This window comes from Anabas testudineus, chromosome 12, assembly GCF_900324465.2.
Source record: "Anabas testudineus chromosome 12, fAnaTes1.2, whole genome shotgun sequence".
Lineage (NCBI taxonomy): Eukaryota > Metazoa > Chordata > Actinopteri > Anabantiformes > Anabantidae > Anabas > Anabas testudineus.
The window spans coordinates 8,352,126-8,372,918 of NC_046621.1; the positions used below are offsets into that span (position 1 = coordinate 8,352,126).

General features: G+C 38.6%; 1 protein-coding gene across 3 annotated transcripts in view; it reads right to left on the reverse strand.

Moving 5' to 3' along the window:
• rgs3a (regulator of G protein signaling 3a) overlaps positions 1 to 20,793 on the reverse strand; it is a 114,930-nt gene that overhangs the window by 53,271 nt on the left and 40,866 nt on the right. For 2 of the 3 annotated variants that reach the window (XM_026353996.1, XM_026353997.1), the window contains 8 exons: positions 20,053 to 20,134; positions 19,398 to 19,503; positions 18,823 to 19,252; positions 16,780 to 16,819; positions 16,112 to 16,437; positions 14,569 to 14,646; positions 11,454 to 11,565; positions 8,809 to 8,852 (listed from right to left, as the gene is read on the reverse strand). In XM_026353996.1, the coding sequence (XP_026209781.1) occupies positions 8,809 to 8,852; positions 11,454 to 11,565; positions 14,569 to 14,646; positions 16,112 to 16,437; positions 16,780 to 16,819; positions 18,823 to 19,252; positions 19,398 to 19,503; positions 20,053 to 20,134 (1,218 nt within the window). Of the gene's footprint in view, positions 1 to 8,808; positions 8,853 to 11,453; positions 11,566 to 14,568; positions 14,647 to 14,897; positions 15,005 to 16,111; positions 16,438 to 16,779; positions 16,820 to 18,822; positions 19,253 to 19,397; positions 19,504 to 20,052; positions 20,135 to 20,793 lie in introns of those variants that run through there. The other variant, XM_026353999.1, reaches the window with a different exon arrangement.

Consider the following 20,793-nt stretch of genomic DNA (forward strand, 5'->3'; position numbering starts at 1 on the left):
AGCAGCAGTAAAATAAAAATAAAATGTATAGGTCCTATTACATCAAGTGTCCCAGCTCCCTACACTGTTTTATTAAGCAGCCTCATACCCTTTTAGTAACACACAAGCACTGAACAGACTATAGCAACTTGTCATTGCATCACAACTGAGGCAGCGTCCAACGGAACTATGAGAACGTCATTGTTCTTATTGCTACTTAATCAAGAGCATGGTAGTACAACAATTACCCCTATATGTAGGATCTTTTCTTCATTCCCATTTCACTGCAGCCAGCTAGGGTTTCAATTCTGAGCACGGAGGCTTTGTAACTGTAGCATTTAATGGCTTTGTAGTTTCCAATTAAGTAGCATGTAAACAACAGCTAATGATGCTAAGGCAGCTAGCTGGTGAGGATATACTTAGTACAGTATATCCTCAGTAATGTCAGTAGATGTGGAAGCCACTTAGGCGACACTGTCCTTTCCTGCTATTATCTGTACTGTCTACTTTTCTGTCTTTTTTTAACTCAGTTTACAGCCATGTTAATTAGCTTTGAGGACGGTGATGTCCATCTGACAGCTGGACCAGACTGAAATATTTCCAATAATCGCTAAATCGATTACCATAGGATTTTCAACAAATATCCACGGCCCCTAGTGGATGAAATCTAGCAATGTTGGTAACGCCCAGATTTTTCTCAAATACCACTATGACGTTTTCAACTACTTCACCGCGTGTCATTAAATGTAATACAGATATCCAAGACCATCAGATCTTTTAATCCCCTTAACTAAAATTGTGAACATGGTAAACTTTATAGTTGCTAAATATCACTGTAAACATGTTACCTCTAGCCTTAATCTTCCTAAATGGAAATGTCCCTATCCAGACATCTGTATACATGAGAAGGTCCAGTAAAGACATGTGAGAGAAACGTAATGGAGGTCAAGTCCGGTTCTGTTTGAGTCTAGTTTGACTCAAGACAGTGACATTTAAACAACGTGTTTTTGGAAACATGGTTTCCTGGTGCAGTAACTAACTGTCAACTTAACTGGAAACTGTCAACTGCACCACACAAAAACAAAAGCATACTTTATATTCCACAAAATATAAAAGCACTGAAGGCAATTTCCTTTCCCACACCCTTTCATCTATTTCTAGTTTGTTTGTCTGGTTTTCAGCTCAGTGCTCTGCTGTGGTTTGTACAGACAACGCTGCCATGAAAAGAGCATGTAAATTCAAGTCCTTGACCCAAGGTCACCTTGTATGGCCACTAGGGAGGATGATGAGCACATGACAGGACCTAGAGGAATATTTCTGAAGTCAAGTACTATTTTTGAGAAGTTTTCTCTGACTTTTGTCACAGTTTTTACCCGGTCAGTGCATCAATAATCATTTGTCTAGTGTATCGATTGTGATTGTGAAGTATGAATGTACTGTCTCATAACATAACATATGTATAATAAATACATCAGTGCTTATTATATGAATTTGATTGGTTGTTGTAAAACCTTTTTGTTAATAAATAAAGTATATAGCTATGAACATGGAAAATGTATTAGTAAGTTGGAAATTACTTCTCCACTTAAAGGTTGTGGCTGATTCAGTCACTGATTACCAATTGCCTGATGGAACGTGGAGATAAACTTCAGTTCAGTACAGTTCAGGAGAACACATCATCATCAGTGCGGCTGGGTAAAGTTGTTGGTGGTCATTAATCTCTTTAAGTCGTTACATTTAGATGCATAGTCATTGTCATTGCAGTACGACCAAACTGCTCTGCCATGTTAAGCAGGTATAAAAGCAAAGTACACGTTAAGTTGTGACTCAACTAGAGCAAAGAGGGGAAGTCTTGGATAAATTAGACTCCAGAGAGACTGGACCTGTCCTGGCTATGTTATGGATAGCCACCATAAAGCAGGAATTTTGCTGACAAGAGCCCTTGGCTTGCCTTCAGGCTGCAAGTAACAGCCCGTATGTCATGAAGTTAATGACCTGCTTGAAGGCACAGACAAACTCAAATGAATATGTATAAAAGGGATACTGCTGTGCACATTACAAACAAGCACCTATAGGTGTGTGTCCTCATCAATGAGATTAAGTTTCCTTCTCCATTCAATCACCAAATCCCAATTGCCCTATATTTTACTGTGTCCACAAATGTGACATTAACATCATATTAAACAAAGAAACTGACCTTTAACTCTACAAACCTCTTGCAGAAAAAACTATTTGTATGCACAGCACTGTGCTCTGTTTGCCTGATCACAGAGCTCCCTGCTGTTGCACGGCCTACACACAAATCATCACACTGTGATTTCACCTAGTTTGGCAGAGTCTCTGCATTTGGTGCCTCTTATCTCTTATCACATTTTCTATAATGTTTCAGGTGTGCAAAAGCTAACTAATGGTTTAAAACCAATAACCAAAAACACTATGAAGTATACTTTGCAAGTACAATGCAGGATTGTAGTGTTTGTAGCAACTCACCAAAAAAGCACAAATTTTATATCTGAAATATAATATAACATGTATGCAGAGATGAGGTAAGTTGTTCTAGCCATTGTTGCTGCTGTGGTGGTAAGTGGAGATTATTCATGATGTTGTGGTCATTAGTGATGACTGAATTGTGACAATTAGATACTAATGGCAATTTCTGGGAAATAGTGATAAATTAGTGACCAGCCACTTAATGGAATTCTCAGCTTTCACATGTGGAATCCATTACCACATTTACCACATTTACCACATCTACGCAGCAAATTTTGGTACAGTACAAAACTAGTCACAGTGCAATATAAAATAAGACAATGCAAAATAGCCATAAAATTTCTGTCCTGGCTGTTATACTTGAGCCTTCACAAACACGTAAGAGCTATACACTCTACATTTAAAGAAATAGGGATTGAAGTTTGACACACTGTGTGATAAGTTCTGCTAAACAGACAATTTCTTACCAAGGATTGTCTCGCTCATGAGGTTGTGAAAACTTACATTAAAGTCAGAGTAGCGTGAAGCAGCCATTAAGTAAGTGATCCTCTTTTAATCAGTTACCCTTTTCCCAAGCTTGCAAAATGTTTTTCCATCAAACTACAACTACTCCTCTTGGAAAAGAAATGACACTATGATTTCTGTCCTTTCAATTTCATGCAATTTAGCAACACGGTGGGAACAATACAAATTTCTTGCTCTAAACCTCTGAATGTTCCTTGAACAGAACCATCAATCAGTAGCACTTACATCTCCACTGTCAGATAGCAGGTGCTGCTGAAGCGAGCTCGCCTCTCTGACAAACCTTTTTTTTGGCCCGACCCGGTCGGCCAAGTTACCCATGATGAGTCTGTGATGACCCTGATACACTCCACTTGTCAATAATCTTGTACAGTGTCTCTCCTTGGTCTCTGTGTTTTTGGTTTACCTGCATAATACTTTCTGCTCCCTCTCTTCCTGCGTCACTGACACACTTACACACACACAGAGCACACTTGACTTTCCAGAGACACAATTGCAAACCTCCTCTCCAACACACACACTTTCCTTTTTCATATAAATCTGGGTTAGATCAGTTCTGTTTTGAGCAAGTGCTAAAATAGAATGACCTCCAGCTATGGAGGAGAAGGGCAGGAGTAGACAAAAGGAAGGGAGCGGACTGTGACAGTGCCAGAGATGGAAAGTTAAAGGAGGCAAAACCCAAAATGGTATAATAGCACACAAGAAGAAATAAGGAATAAGCAGTCTTTAACCCCAATCCGCAGTATGGTTTAGTTTGTAAGTATATAAAGAAAAAGATAATGAATGCACTTCAAAAATAAAATCTAAACACATTTAGACAACTTATCTCGTCTTTGCACTTTCGTGATGTACAGTAGGAGATACAGTGCTTCACTCTGATGAGGAGGCCTAGCAGGGAGTTTACATGACGAGTGAGTCAGTTGGGAAAAGTAGTATGTAGTGATAGAATCCACATATGTTGCTGCGTGATCCCCTGGGAATCAGTGCAAATCTCCAGTTTTGGTCAATATGCATTTCTGCTTGTGTGTGTGTGTGTTAATGTCTTTATGTATTTAGTGTGTTGCTTACCCAACTTTTTCTGTCCTTTTAGTAAACCACCACATGTTCTGGTATTTCTAGTATTATTAGTGTTTTGTTTACTTTTAAATGTTCAGTATTTTCTGCCTTTATTGGACAGTCTATGGTGGAAAGAGACTGAAATGCTCAAGGGGAAGACGAATGAAATGCAACACATTAAATACACATATTGTAACTGATGTCTTTGCTGTGACCAGGCGAGGAACTCCGTAGTAATTAGCAGAAAGGGGAATAGTAGTCTTCATGAGAAATGCAATGTTGACTGAAAATATATATGAAGTCATGAGAAGGGGTCCTGAATGTCTCTTTTTTCTGTGTGTAACCTTAGCAAAGAGCAATTCAATTAGAGTTGCTCACATTGCACACATACCTCGTAGGAGTAAACACAAACACGCACAGAGAGAGACTGCAAGGGTCATCATTCACACTTCACACACTTCAAACATGTTTTCATCTTCTCTGATCATTAGACCTCAACGTGCACAGAGCTAGATGCTCTTTCTCGGTCTCTACTCCTCTCTCCATCCACTTCACATACTCCCCTACTTTACATGCCAGTGTATCCTACCAATAAGACCAGAAGGTCAACCACACTGTGAAGACTCTGTCATCACTTAAAGATAAATGAGCACTACAGTAGTACACCAGGTGTTTCTGCTGACTGTCTACCTGAGATAAGAGTGTGTTCATTAACTTTTGATAATGTGTTTCCTTAATGTTTATCTACACACAAAATAAATGTGGGTTTTGACAACAGAATTATATTACACAACTAAAGTTGCCTCTCTAGTTCCTCTTACAGTACCCGTGAGAGGAAAGAGCAAAGTGTACACAGTGTTTCATCGTGGCTGCTCTTTGTTCCATGAGGTATGAAATGAACTGCTGACAGGTGTATCAGTTATAACAGGTGACTGCACACTTTCTGTATGGGTGTGAGGGAGACTGAGTGGGGCTCATCTGACAGGACGGATGAAGGAATGAGTCTGACAGGGGAAGGCTGACCCAAGTAAATCTTAACTGGAAACAAGCACATACACACAGACTCTTTGCCGTTTCTCTTCCCGTCTTCTTGTCTGTCTTCTGTCATATATTCAGTACTAGTTTGGTATTTTTGGGAGCATTGTTGCAATGTTGTCTCAGCTGACTGTTGCTGCCTGCTGAACCAATAGGTCTTTTCAAGTCGGAGGTGTCAAGCTGTCAACAGCCCCTCCTGTTATGTACTATAATGGGAAATTTGTTTTTTCATATATGGCATTTATGACATATTTGAGCTACAAAGAGTCTCAGAGAAAACAGAAATATGAATTATAAAATACAAACAATTTAGTAAGAAGCAGCACAACTGAAATGAAAAGCTACTGCACAACACGAGAGCTGACGCAACCATTTTTGCAGACGGTTTTAATATGTCATATAAAATCTAAAGTCTGCCTTAAACTCTCTCAGAGTCTGTCTATGCCTCTCCCATGCTGTCTTACGTAAGCGATTCTATTTATATATGCTGCCTAATTGGATAGACTGAATAATATTGGAGCTTTTTCCTTCCTCTTTTCCAGCCTGTGGGACAGATATCAGGTCCCTTTCATTCAGTCTGGAATTTCTAAAAAAAAAAAGATCCTTTAAAAGATTCATAAGCTGCTAATGAGGTTATGCAGCACATTTCAAAGCAGAAAATAGTGTCGTCACACTATTTTTTGCATGTGTGTCTGCACCACGAGGGTTTGGGGTTTATATAGTTGCTCAGTAAAAAGATTAAACAGGAGCAGGCATTTACAGCCAAAACAAATTGTAGATGAATCACAGTGGCTGAATGAATAAAAAAGAAAAATTGTCTCTTCAGCTTCACAGCCTGTTCAGCTCATATTTACAACCACCTCTGAGACATTACACCTCAGTTTAGGTTGAAGGGTGTTGAAAAGCTGTACGTCTCATATAATCGTTCCCAAGACACCAAAAGTCTGTCTCGCCTTTTCTCAATTTGTACAGGCCAGAAAAGTCGAGTTCCAGGTAGTCATAACATGGTGTTCTACAATTCATTGCCTTGTCACAAATACATTGAGTCCACTGGCACCTATGAGAAGCTTCCCCACCCGGCCTCTACACAGACTGATGTTTTTTCCTCTCCGTGCTCGATGTGATGTAAGAAGCAACATAAAAGGTTGGTGTGACAAAAAGCACTAGTTTTTGTATAGCAGATGTTGTATCCAACCTGAACCTTAGCTGTTTACATTTCTTCAGTCTGCCCTAATCGCATGTCCATATCTATAATGAACAAGTCATGGGTTGCTGTCCTTTCTTTTTTATTCTGGCCATGAGAACATCCATTCCTAACTTACTCTTCAGTGTGAGAGATGTGGGACAAAATCCTCAATCTCCACAAAATTATTTCTACAGTTTAGTGAAACTAACATCATATTTTGGAAATTTGATTTGAACAAATCAAAAGTGTTTCTCCCAAAGTTTATTTTTTCAGAAACCATAAAAAATTGAAAGATTCCTACTTGATTGCCTCAGCTGTTGAAGCCTTATGTTGCCTTGGATTAAACTTCAAAAATGTGGGTTTTATGCTCCATCGGGATGTTTACACTGCCAACAACAAATTGCTGGGCCAGCGACAGCTGCCATTCATTGCCTATGGAAACCTGGTGTACAGTCGTTGCTCAGTACACCCCACTGTGTAAGACAGAGACAAAAAGACCCCAGCAACACGGCAGGGGAAAGTTGAGAAAAGCTCGGCTCTATGGAAATATGCTGTGACGGAGTTCAGCGACAGCCAGCCAAGAACCAGTAGGGATCATCCTGATTTGAGCAGAAACTACAAAACAACAGCTTTGTCAGAGCCAAGCAATTTGTCATTGAAACTCCCTGTTATGCTAAAATGGCATAATAAGAAGTGATTTCTGCTTGGCTACTGTAGAAAAATGTTTGCACACACAGTTTGGAAATGTGAGTATTGATGAAAGATCTACTTTTTAAAGCCATTCTTTCAATCTTTATGCATCTTAATGCTTAACTCTTCCAACCCAGTAGGAATGGGTACCAATTTGGATCCACACACAGTTTCCATTTTTAAAAATTTTACGGGGTGCAGACTGTCACATTTGTTGATTAAAATAACAAACTTTAAATTGTCACCAATTTAGATTAATCCATAAACATCAGCTACAGCTAGTAGCTCATGAAAAACAGGTGTAAAATTAAGAAGTTCCATGTAGTACTTTAACGTGTTAAATATAATAAATCCGCATTGAGTTGTTCATTTCATTTTCAGGTTGTGGTAACAATTTATTCATAATATTAGATTTTAGTGTTTATGCCTTCCTAACCAACCAAATACATATCTTAACTTAATCTAAGATGTTTAGTTGTTTATAGCTTTAGCTGTTTGCAAATATTTGGCAAGAGAGTCAAAATGATTCTGATTCAATAATGGATTCTGTATGTGAAAAAGTGCGATCAAACCCTGACCCTGCTCTTTGCCATGGTGCCACACAGCTACACACTCTCGTTGGTTCAAGAAGCTTGAAACTGCATGGCTAATATTTCAGTATTCTAATGTTTGCAACTTGTGAAGTTTGCTCATCTGCCAAATTATTTGGCAGAGAAATGTGGCTGGAGGTGATGGTGGGAAGGTCTCAGGCACACAACATAGTTCTAGGTCCAATTTTTTACACAGGGTAAAAATCAGTGAAGTGGTTGCAGAAAATCTGTGGCGGTTTTGAACAGTTAGATGCAAACAACAGAATATGAGGAAGGAGCGAGTGTGGGAAGGTGGAAGAGAGTGAAGACTAGAAGTGATGAAAACATAGCAGCAGAAGAAAAGGTAGGGGCAGCTGAAGTGATGAGGATAGTGGACAACTGGCTACCACTACATGCTCATTAACTACAACAGAGTTGCCAAGAGAGAAGAACATTTCAAGGCTGAAAAGGACAAGCTACAAAACAATCAAATCCTTTCAGAGTATCTTTCAGATAACTATCACTTCATGCTTTCTGTTTTCGTCTTATCCTGTTTGCTTTTCTGCTGTACTTTAAGTGGCCTTTCAAGTTTTGCTAAGACCATTTTTTCAAACTACTGGGATTCTGTTGTGGTCATGTATTTTTTATTCTGCTGAAACAATGGAAATTTTCAGTTACCCAGTGTTGAATAATTGGTGAACAAAGCTCTGAAATATTAATAACTCTACTTTTCCATTTCATGTTGAAAGCCTGAGAGGTGTTAGAGCAGGAAGAGGAGATGATTACTGGTCATAATAACGACGACCATCTTAACAACAAAACTAGATGCATCATAAGTGACCAAAGTTGTTATGTCAGCATTTAGAAAATTACTTTGTATTCCACAGCCTTTTTTAAATGAGGTTTATTGAAACTCGTCAAATATTTGTTTGCCCAATAATAATCAATAACAAAAATCCTAATAGCTTGAAGGTGAAATAAAAACTTGACTTTGTATGTGTTTCCCTATTTTTTGTTAAGATATATACAAACATCAAAATGCATGTTGCATGTGTGACAGAAGTACGTCTGACACGGAGCCAGATCAGAGACAGACAAACAGAGTAAAGAGATTTTCATTAGAGCTTTCTGCTAATCCTCGTGTCTTCAAAATAATGTGATTTCCACTGGAGTCAACTGCCCCTCTGGCTAACAGACAGAATAGGCTGCTCATATAAGACCCTCCTTTTGCCCATTTCCCTGTCTCATTTTCTTTCAAACACATCCCATCTTTTCTCTTACCTCGGTCATGTGAATAAGGTAGAATCTCAGTTCTTCAGCAAAATCTGTAAGATAAAATAAAGGGATTAAATGTTTCATTCTTTCTGCATATCTTTTTATTTCCACTGAACTAACCAACTGATGTTCCTCTGTTCAAATTTTAATTCAATTTAATTTCTTTGATTTTTTGATTGTGATTTTGCAGATAGTTTTACTGAGGGAAAGCTTTTACTGTAGGTCAACCTGATAAACATCCACCCATATCTCACAGAAGAAGTGCTCTGTGAGACAGGCCTGTGGGTCTGGAGTCAAGATAAATGGTTTTAATCAAAAAACACACTGTACATCCACCTGATCTATACCTCGGGGATAATGTTCACTTTTTATTTATATACTGTATGTGCTTTACTATTTACAGTTCACCACATACACAAACCAATGATTGGTAATGACAATGTTTACAATCTTTCAACTATACTGAGCAGCAGCTTGACCCTAAGAGGAAATTTAAAATTATTATATATGAGAAGTTATTTTTTCAAAGCATTTAATTGAGCATTGATCTGGTTGCTGTATGTCACAAGGTCTCTAAATTGGCACAGCCCATGCTATGCTTTAACTCTCTGGCCTCTATTGAACAGAGGAGAGGCCAAACGTCCTCTAAAGATTTTGGGTGATGGAGTTGTCACGATAAGTTCATGTAAAGTAGGGAAAGCAGGGCCCATGTGAAGTGCTGCATTTTTAGATTTTAAGACTTTTCTTTCCATAACTAACAGCAGAGGTCAGTGTTGGATGTCTTTCTGGTTTTCAGAAACCAGCAGAGTTCTATCACACAGGATAGTGCTGTCTAAACCTAAAAGCTCACATATTTAATGTTGGCTGTGTTGATGTTGATTCGTGCAGTGTTGGCCACCCGTGGGTTAGACAGTTATCCTGCTGCAGTGTTTAGCACTGTTACCTCACAGAACGGTGGTTCTGGGTTCATCTCTGTGGTATATGTTTATAGTTTACAAAGAATAGTACTTGTATCTCCAGTATATCTGGAAAAAAACTTACATATTGTTCTTAATGTTGCAAATGTCTCTTAAGCATTCTTGCTTTCTGCAGAGTAGACATACTGTACATTGTTCTATTACTAATTATACAGTTGCAGGACTTGACAGGTGAATTTACATGAGGTTTCTTAGCTTGTTTAGTATAGTGAGTATGTTTGGGCTGATACATGGTCATTTTGGTTTTTTTATGTGCTTGATACCACTGTCAGTCTTTCCCACGCTCCTCTGCCCACTATCAGGGTAACAGGAACGCAGGAAAGCCCCGGTATTGAACTTGTACTGTGTCATTACATGCACGCACACACACAAACACACACACACGTCAAACACACCCCTGCTGAAACAAACACAATCCCCCGGCGCCTCTTTCCTGAGTGACGCTGCTGAAGCGAAATAACAATGACAGGCAGCAGGGTGGAGATGTGTGTCTGTGTGTGTGTCCTCTAATGAAACACACACAGACACGCAAAGCCTGCTGAATCCCCACCCTGGTGATCTCTGATTGTTTAGGTGAAGGGTGGAGGTCAAAAGTGGCCCAGAGAAGACCAGCGATGTCTGTGGTTTCAGAAAAGTTTGTGCTCCACTAGCTTTTATGTATTTTCATTAGCAAATCTCATGCTTTCTTAACTAGTGTTAGACAAATGAGTGGGTGAATTACTTAATGTTTCAACATGTCTTATTGAAAGACCTGCATGCAGCTGCTCTGTTTTTCTTTGTTGTCAAAACTATGACCTTTAGACACATTCATGCTCTGCAAACTTGTTTTGTATATTCTCTCCTGCTCGGTATTGTCAACTGACCTGACACATTCAGCTAGAGTACAGAGTTACTTATTGTTTCTTACCCATTCACTGCTACATTTTCCACACTGTGGATCTAAAACTGCATCTCTCTCCACTTGCTCTGACCCAAGCATCACTCTGAACTTTGCCCATGTCTCCGCCCACCACTCTAAACACAGATATTTACAGTGAGCCCTATTTATTTGACTTGCCTGGGGTTTTTGGCCAAGCTATTCTCTCCATACTGCCAGAGGAGATGGTTGTTTACACCAAGGTGAAATAAAAAGACAAAGCAACAGGAAGTTGGGCAGCGTTTCCCTAAATATCCTCCAATTAAGCTCAACAGAAAAAAATATCTCTGTAATCATAGTGCTGTATGTTTAATTCTAATTGTGAAATTTGTGTGCGTAAGTATGTTTCCTTTTTGCATCTGTGTTGAACTACAAATTGTGGCAACATACCGATAACATTGTTTGGAGATGTATTTACAGAATGCAGTTTTGGCTGATGTTTTACTGTTTTAGGACTTTTAATTTGTTGATATATTAACATTTCTCTGATGTGATTGTTAATGCATCTATTTGATCTATGCTGTTTTTAATCTATTTAAACGGTGGCAGACTAAGATTAAACTTATCTCTAGGAAGTGAAAAAAAGAAATTGCTGTTGGCCTGGAAATTTCTGTTGTCTCCACTGACTAAAGTGCTCTCACATCTGCAAGGTTACAACACAAATAACGAAGCCCACATTTCTCCTGCCACATTTGGACATTTGCATATAGCTTGACAAATCAAGGATTTGGTGTTAGGTGTGTTCATGCATTGCGTACCGTCCTGGAGTCGCAGCTGTCGGAGGTACAGGGGACTCTGAAGCACGTTACACCTGCCTGGCTCATTTTCTCTCGTCACCAACATCAGGTCGCTGTAGACAAACACTGTAACCTGAAAGTGGAGGGGCAGAGATAGAGGAGGAAGATGAAAATGAGGTGAACATGAATAATAAACCAGCATGTAGAGAGGAGAAAAAAAGGAGGCCAAATTTGATTTATACAGCATCACATCATCTCACAAGGACTTGACACCTTGAAAATATCACATCTCGCAAACACACATCTGAACTCCAGTGAGATGCACATAGACCTACCAGTGAACAAATTTTGCACCCATAAAAGTATTCTCCCGCTTATGTCCTGACACAGGAAATTCACACGTACAGCAGATTATGGTCAAATCTACCCACGCCTAGCTGAGTTTCTTGTTAGGTAACATACTTAGGTTAGGTACATACACATAAAAAATAAAGGTAGACATTCAAGGGAACACAAACATTCATACTCAGATTTTGTGCATGTCATTATCCAAGCGCGACACAGATAAATTAATTTCATCTTACTGTAAATCCCCGGAACAAAGCTGTTATCATTCAGTTTATAGCACACACAAAGTTTACATGCAGTAGCACTTCAACAACAATATATTTAGTTGCAACAGTTAGATGCTGATATCAGAAAACGTCCTTTATAATCATTTAATGGCAACATGCCATGAGAGCACATGACTAACTTTATGCTTCTGCAGTGGTAAAGTGAGCATAACAGAGCACCAATAATGAAGAGAAATAAATAGATTACGCAAAATTAGAAGCCTACTGTAAATGTGTGCATGATGAATGGGCATCAGCTTTTATGCAATTTAAAATGCATACAGAAGAAATCATGTAAATAGGCACTGTTTCAGTACAATGCTTTTGCACCAGTAGCTTCCTCTAAAGGGTGAGATAGCAGAGAGTATTTCAGATGTAGTCAAAATGTGGTTTGTGTGTGTGTGTGTGTGTGTGTGTGTGTGTGTGTGTGTGTGTGTGTGTGTGTGTGTGTAGGTTTGAGTGGGTGGAAGTAAGTGTAAAGAACAAGGACAAAGCATATGAGAGAAGAGCAGCAAACAGTTTACACACAGGCAGACCTGTTTGTGTTTAGGTAACCTTCATCAAGTTCAAGTGAACACTTCACATACTTAAAACTTTCTTACAACTGCTAAGATTAAAATGTGGTATTTAAACATGAGTTGTGTATGTATATATCTTTTTACTACGCATTCATATAAACTCAAGGAGTATTCAAGGAGTATGTCACTTTATCCTCCAATTAAGCTCAACAGAAAAAATATCTCTGTAATCATAGTGCTGTATGTTTAATTCTAATTGTGAAATTTGTGTGCATAAGTATGTTTCCTTTTTGCATCTGTGTTGAACTACAAATTGTGGCAACATACCGATAACATTGTTTGGAGATCTATTTACAGAATGCAGTTTTGGCTGATGTTTTACTGTTTTAGGTTTTTGACTAAAGTGCTCTCACATCTGCAAAGTTACAACACAAATAACGAAGCCCACATTTCTCCTGCCACATTTGGGCATTTGCATATAGCTTGACAAATCAAGTATTTGGTGTTAGGCTTTTTACTACGCATTCATATAAACTCAAGGAGTATTCAAGCAGTATGTCACTTTTAAATATTACTTCTTTTTTTTTTAAATCCACTAAAAGCCCATTTTGTCCAAAAGTCACTGAATCCAATTATATCAATGTTCTTCTTGTGATCAGATAATATGTTTGTGTGTTTGCCTCCAGGCCACACTTGGACAACTCTGGTGGGTAAAAATTGGAACAACACAGAGGATCATATAAAAACAGTCTGTATAAAATGGCACAGTGGAGAGAAACTCCCTCCTGACAAACATTGGCTGTTAAATATTTGTTTTATGACCACAGAGAGAGGGCAGAATTACCTCCCATGCCAGCAGTCACTGCACTTCACTGCACCACACAGCAAAGATTATCTGACAATGCATATTAAAGAACTGTGGCGAGGGCCTAGTTCAGTCCAATACTCTTTTTTTCTACGTATAGTACAATCCAAACTCCCCTTAAGACAGGAATTAATCATTCAAAACTTTCTTTCCTGCAAAGTTCTTGCAGGTTGCTATAGATGTAGCTCATGGTAGCTAATGATAATTTATAATATACATTCATATTTCAAGCTATTATATGTAAAATAATATAACCAGCCTTTCTAATTTTAGCAGAACAGAATAAATAATGCAAAATAATGTCAAATTGTCAACTGTTATTTCTATTAGGTATTTGACAGCTAAAACAGTATTTGTTACAGAATAAAAAAGCAGTATTCAAACGTCACAGACGCAGAGATGTAAACGTACACGACTATTCTTACTTTTGTTTTAAATATTTTACAAACATTTCACTTTTACTTTATCAGTGAGTTCCAACAGATGCTTATAATGCAGATTATTCTTGTAAGGCGATCTTAACATATTGTCAGGGAATCATTAATATTGTATATATGGAATAAGCTTGTTCTTTTGATACATAAAACAGAATATTTCTGTCAGTCAGATCTTGGGCCCTCTCCTGCTTCATCAATTATTCATTTTCCTTGACTCATGTAGACCTGATAGTTCAGGCTAGTTACAAATTCAGTGTTCAGATGTTCAGATATCTCCTCTCCCCATATGCCTCTCAGAATTTTGCTCTGGACTTGTTATCCCTTTCTATATAAAAATGTCTATATGAAGCACACACACATTTGGACTTGAGAAGGATCGTCACTTCCAGTTTGGCCAAATAAACAAACCATTTAAATTGTTGTGACAAACAGAATGTTTGAAATCTGGAGAGGAGAGGGGCTCAGTCTTTCTGTATCAATTTAATTCTATGAAAGAACAAAGATCATTTGTTTCCTCTTTTAACAGATGAACAAAAGCCAATTCATCTTCTTGGTACAGTTCTGCAGCTATTGGGCATTTCTTGTGTTTGTTTTTTAATTGCACGTTATTCATAAAACAGAAATGACTACACAAGAACACACAAACATCACACACATACTCAATAGGAATATTAGCAGCATTACTGCATTCATGACCCTTACCTTGAGAGAGTGGTGCTTGCTCTCATGTAGTATCATCTCCTCAGATATGATGAGCGTTCGGCTGCACAGGTCAAGAGGCTGGACGTACAAGCACAACAGATTACAGACAGATTAGGGCAGTTAGTACGTTTTTAGGTATAATGTTGAGGCTCATACACTGATAACTCCTATTTTTTTAACGAGTGACCACACACTTATATGGAGATCTCCTATTATTTCTTTTTGCCTAGCTCTCATATTCATTAACATATATTCAACACTTTTCAAAATAAAAACTAGACTATAGTATTATATTTGTTATTGACTAATTAAAAAAAAAGTTTCAGTACCAAATCCATTTTTAGTCCAATATCCAAACGATCAGCTAAACAGCAAATAGCTAACAGCAAGACGTTTTTTACTGTGTGAAATACAACTGAAACAGCGAGCTTCAAGTGTGAGGCGGTCTGTGTGGTCTGAGTAAAACACTGACACTAAAAATGAATTAGCACTGCAATGTGGGAGGAGGGAACTTCCTCTCAAGTCCAGAGTTTGACAGGGGGCCGATTCAATCTATGTGTATGTGTTACATTTGCATACTGTGTGAAGTTGTGTCATGGTTGCACTCTATGTGAATTAACAGGAAGTGCCACCACAGTCCCTGCATTTTAAATGGCTAAAAGACCCCAGGATGTCATCTACGTGTGAAATACAGCATTATAGTGGTACAAGATACTGTATTAATTTAACTCTAAGCATATGTGTGTATTGTGCACAGGAAGAAGCAAGACCATTTATGCTTTCATGACAGATGACTCAACATAACTTGTTGCTGCTTCCAAATATGTTTACTTTTGTACACAGCTGAGCTTTTGTGCTTTTTGTCTTTTGTGTTTTTAGTATCTTAGGTTCACTAACATATTTTACCTAGTAATAAACAATTTACTGCGCTATAACTTGAAGGCAGAAATCCTGTTTCATTTTGACCCAAATGTAAGAGGGAAAGCTGTCACATCTAAAATGATACCATCTTTTGCACTATTGACTATGAATTTCCCTGTCTGACCACTGAAGACTTCACAAAACAGTGATCTAGTGGTGTTTGAAGCATACCACATAGTTGTTACATGTGTAGTGCATCCTGCCAGGTTTTTGTGTGTCATCACCCTCTTGCTTTTACTGTCTTTTTCCTGTACACTAAAAATAAGAGTTTTGTATATTTTGAAGAGGTCTGTGGGCACTCCTAAAGCTCATTAATTGACAGTTTTAGTATGGCAGCCATTGTGAGAACACTTAATGATATAATGCATTCTCTAGCCCCCTACTTTTTAATGTATGCATGTACTGCCTTATACCAACCCATCACAACTAGCTGCTTCAAACTAAACTTTACCCTAAAACTAATTCTAACCTTAACCCTAAAACCCCAAAATTGCTCTTTAAACACTCTCAGCTACAGTGTCCTCACTTTATAAAGAAGTCCTTACTCCAAAGGTTAAAAATCCATGCTGGTCCTCACAGTGACACACACACACATACACGCACACACTGTATATTGGCCCACCTGGACAAAAATGGGAAAGATAAGGATCTTGGGTGCCACTTTAACATATCCATAATTGGCATGTGCAGTATGTGAGCGAACAATGGTGCAGTTCTGGTAATTGGCAAAGTTGGAGCTCTGCTGCTGATAATTGGGTACACCAGCACCGGTGGAGGTAGACGACACTTTAGTTGTCTTGGAGTTGTTAGACCGTCGTAAGAAGCCAGTACGGCTAGAGAGACCCCCAACACCAGCGCTGCTACCGCTCACACCTCCAGAAAAGGCACCCCCACCACCACTCGGGGGCTGTGGACCAGAGGCCTGCCGTGTGGGGTACAACCTGGCAGCTGTGGAACCAAAAGAAGAAGGTGAGTGTGTGTATGTGCACATGGAGACAGATTATACGCTATGCTATACAATTGGAACAATATTCTGTACAGGTCAGCTGGTCACATTTGGTGCGAAGATTGTCCAGAATTGAAATTAGCTGTGAATCAACAAATCAAAACTGGCAGATACACAGTTACCCCAATTAAAATTTTTAATTTGTCTTAATTTAAATTTAAATTAAGAAGTATTTAACTAATGGTAACTAAAAGTTGAAAATTAAATAGGAGAATGATGGGAGTTCATTTAAGCCTTTAACACAGTTACATTAGTAGGAAAATTACATATTGTGATTGTCTTACCTAATGTTCCCTGGTTGTCTTGGTAAACAGGCCTCAAGATCTGAAAGCAGAACAATATAAACTTACATTAAAATTAAAATGGCAACAAAATGAAATCTCACAGTGATGTATGTATATGATATGGAATAACATACAGTAGGCTATATAAGAGTTTTAAGAACATATTGAGAATTAAACTAAAATTCTGGTCTCAGTTTCCTATTGATACTATTATTTTTAGTTTTAATAAGGTAAGGGCCGCCATGAAACATATTTTCTCAGAAAAAATAGGAGTTTAGATAATCACTCTACTCCCTGTAGTATTTGTGCCCTACACTTTCATTGTCTCCACTGCTTTTCCATGGATTTGGGTTTCAGGACCAAGCTGGATATTATCATCTGTGATTACTTGCATGACTCTGAATTTAGTTTCTAGGACTCATCTGAGCCTGTTTGGATTGTACTGGACTCAGTGAGGCAGTAATGGTTTCTACATGTCATAACAAATTACAATCAGCTGAGGGATTAAAGACAGAGAGCTTCTACCATGTCATATGTTGTAGGAGTTAGGCAAATATTTATACGTATAAACATTTAAACATATCAATAGCACATCTTACTGCTATTTTCTGTATTGTGGGCTCCTCAGAGGTCTTCTTTTTCTAAACTAGAGTATTGTGACGCTGTGATAAGTGACCGACTTGACCCATTTCCACAGGGCTTTCGGTATATTTAGGCTGCGATGCCCACCACAAAATCTCACCAAATCCCTGCCCCCTTTTTTGTTTGGGAAACAAGCGATGCGTGTTTGAAGGGGAATGTTTGTTAACCATGTCTCACTAATAATTTATCTGGGGCTATGAGACCACCCTACAATGTATCTTTCATTATATTGTCTGTCATTTCTCTGAATCCGCTTCTGTTCTTCACGCTGCCCAGAACCCACTGCCTTTTGCCATGCACTGCACTGTCCCTTAACTGAACCTGAAACGCATTCATAGATGAAGATGGGCACAGCATGAGGCGCACACAGACAACAACAACAGCAACACACACACATACACACACACACACACAGTTTCTAGCCACAGACACTCATTAGCAACCAAACAGAGGAAGGATATGGAAATAAGACAATTTAACAATGAACTCCACATATGGCAGCAAAATGATTTAGTGTGCTAGATATGTTTAGGAAGTCTTGAGAAACTATTTAGAAACTGTAAGATGAATGCACACTGTATCAAATAAAAGACAGAGGGAACAGAGTGCAGGGAGTGTCCCATTCACATCCTGAACCTTTTGTTACCCTGAGGTAGTTAATAGGTTAGTATTATGTTGTTACAGGGTTAGCTGAGGAATTCAGTTCAGTCTTTTTGATTTAATGACTTTGCTTTATTTTATTTTTATGACCAAAGATTTACCCCAAATACATGTCAGTGGATCCAAAAATAAGTATATGCTGTATAAAATGCCATATACATGTCATACTGTGCATGTACACGGATGTTATACTAAACTATGCGTTAAAAAGTATTATTTTTTGTGGAATTATTTTTCTTCCTTATTTGCCAGAACTATTTGTTTTTAAAATATTGACGTATAATCCATGGCACACAGATGATTTATCTACAGGATGTCTGTAACATAAATAATGTCAGATACCGGTGCACTGTTTTCCTAATATGACTTAGTTGATACAATAGAATATAGTTATTAAATATTGGGAAACCTTCACATAATACAGGCATATATTTTATCAACAGCTATATCTTTTGTTATTGTGTCCTCTCGCTTCTCAGCCCATTACTTCATATCTACATGACACTGAACTATATGTACTGTATGTAGGATGTTCAAAACATGTCAAAAAGCACACATTAGTGAGACAACAGTAAGCCAAATGGCCCAGACAGACTATATACAGAGTCCTTCTATCTATCTATCAGCACCAGGGATGTAAGGTAAGGAGACATATCTAGGATGAGCCACCATATGACCATAGGGAGGATGAGGAGGACGAAGAAGATGATGAAGATGCAGCCCACCACCAGTCTGCGATACCTGGCTTCCAGGGTTGATGGGCGCTAGGATGATGTAGTTGTCACCGTTGGATGCCTTTACCCTGGTACCCTTAAGTGTAGCAGTGTGAGGGTGGTGGAGGTGTCGCATCTTCCCATCCAGCTCCTCGGCTGACCCTCCTTGAGCCCCCCACGCCATGGTCCCCATCCCTAGACCACTATTTCCAGCTTCAGAGCCGTTGACCAAGAGCCTGCGGGTGGCAGTGGCACGGTGGTGAGCTGGTAGAGGGGGAACAGCTGGGGGGGTTTTGCTTGTGCCGACATCTGGCGCACGTCTGCGGGTAGGGGGTGAGGGGGCATCATAGTTAGAGGTTGAGGGCTTGTAAGAGGGCCGGTGGATGAGGCCCTCAAAATTAGGCTTAGCTGAGGGACCGGTGCGCCACACCACCACTGTAATTTCATTGGTGCTGTTTCTATAAAAGAAAAGAACAATAATGATCAAATGTAATGAAGAAATGTAAATGTAATGTATATATTTGTGAAACTGTATGAATAAATAAATGCTTGTTATTGTACTTACATATCTTTAAAATAAGAATAGATTTTATTAGTCAATACCTGATAGCATGAGCTAAGTCCACACATTTCCACTGCTCCACTGGTTGACCATTAAGCTGCAGGAGCGTGTCCAACTGCTGCAGACCTGCCTGATCGGCTGGACCTCCTGCCAAAATGAAGAGACAGAGAAAAGTCTGATCACTAAAAACTGTCAAACACTACTCATGCAGTTAGGGGCTACAGACAGTAATAATGTGATTAGCTCAGGATTCACTATCTTGTTCAAAGACCTGGCAGCAGGGTGGACACCTGCCAACATGGGGGATTTATTCCAAGTCATCAATTTGTCAGACATGGTTTTTATAAGCTGCAGCACCTTGCTGATTGTCCAATCTTAATGGTAATTCTCAAAAGGTTTTATTATAGCAAACTAAGGACCATCAAGATAAACTAAAACAACATTTACAAAAAAATAAGACACTGTGATGTTGATCACATTGTCTACTGCCTTTTAACTGTAAATTAACAATAAATCTGTACTTCCAGAATCAAGAAGCAGTTAATCCACCTGTTTTGACTCCATATTTGGAGTAACAATATGTGACTGTTCTCTCTTTAGGTGCAAAGACAGTGCAGAACAATTAACGCCTAAATATTTCAACAACAACCTTTTAAGAAAGTTTCATACATACTGATGTGTGCATTCAAAACTTGCCTGGATCAACAGCCTGCACCCTCACAGGTGAATCTGAGCAGATGGTGAAGCCATATCCATCCTTTCCTCGAAGGATGGTCACCTGTAAAACACACATACACACAAAGTCATTTTGTGACACAAAGATAGGACCTTTTACTCTCTCTCTCCCAGTACCTTAGCAACTCAAAGTAGATTTCTGGCAAAACAATCCACTTCCTTCCTACAGGACGATTAAGTAGATTTGTATTCAGCTTCTGCTTCCTATTAAAACTGTCTCGACAGCAGTTTCCCGGTGAACCCAATTAGCTGAGTTAGTGGGAAAAACAACTCCAAGAGATTGAAGAAAGACGTTCTTTGTCCATTTATTGGGGAAGAAGTGAATATAGTGAATCCAGAGAAAGCAGATTGCTTATTTATGCACACCTATAGTTTGTACAGCTATCACAAAAAACGTGTCACTCACACAAAACCGTGGAGTTGTATAATTAAGTTTTTTGTCAATATCAAAGTTAGCAGGAGAGTAAAGATTGTAAAGTTTTCATTTTATTCTGTAGTTTTAAAAAATCCAGTATTTTTCACTGGCATCAAAGATTGATGAAATTAAATTCCCAATATCAAAGTTTTAAAATTGTCAAAATTCATATGACAAATAAAAAATAAGAAGACACAGTGATCATCTGCTTAAATGTACTACATCCACACACAATCACACTAAAAACACACTGGTAATGCTGATGGCTCTTTCCCATTGTCTCTCTT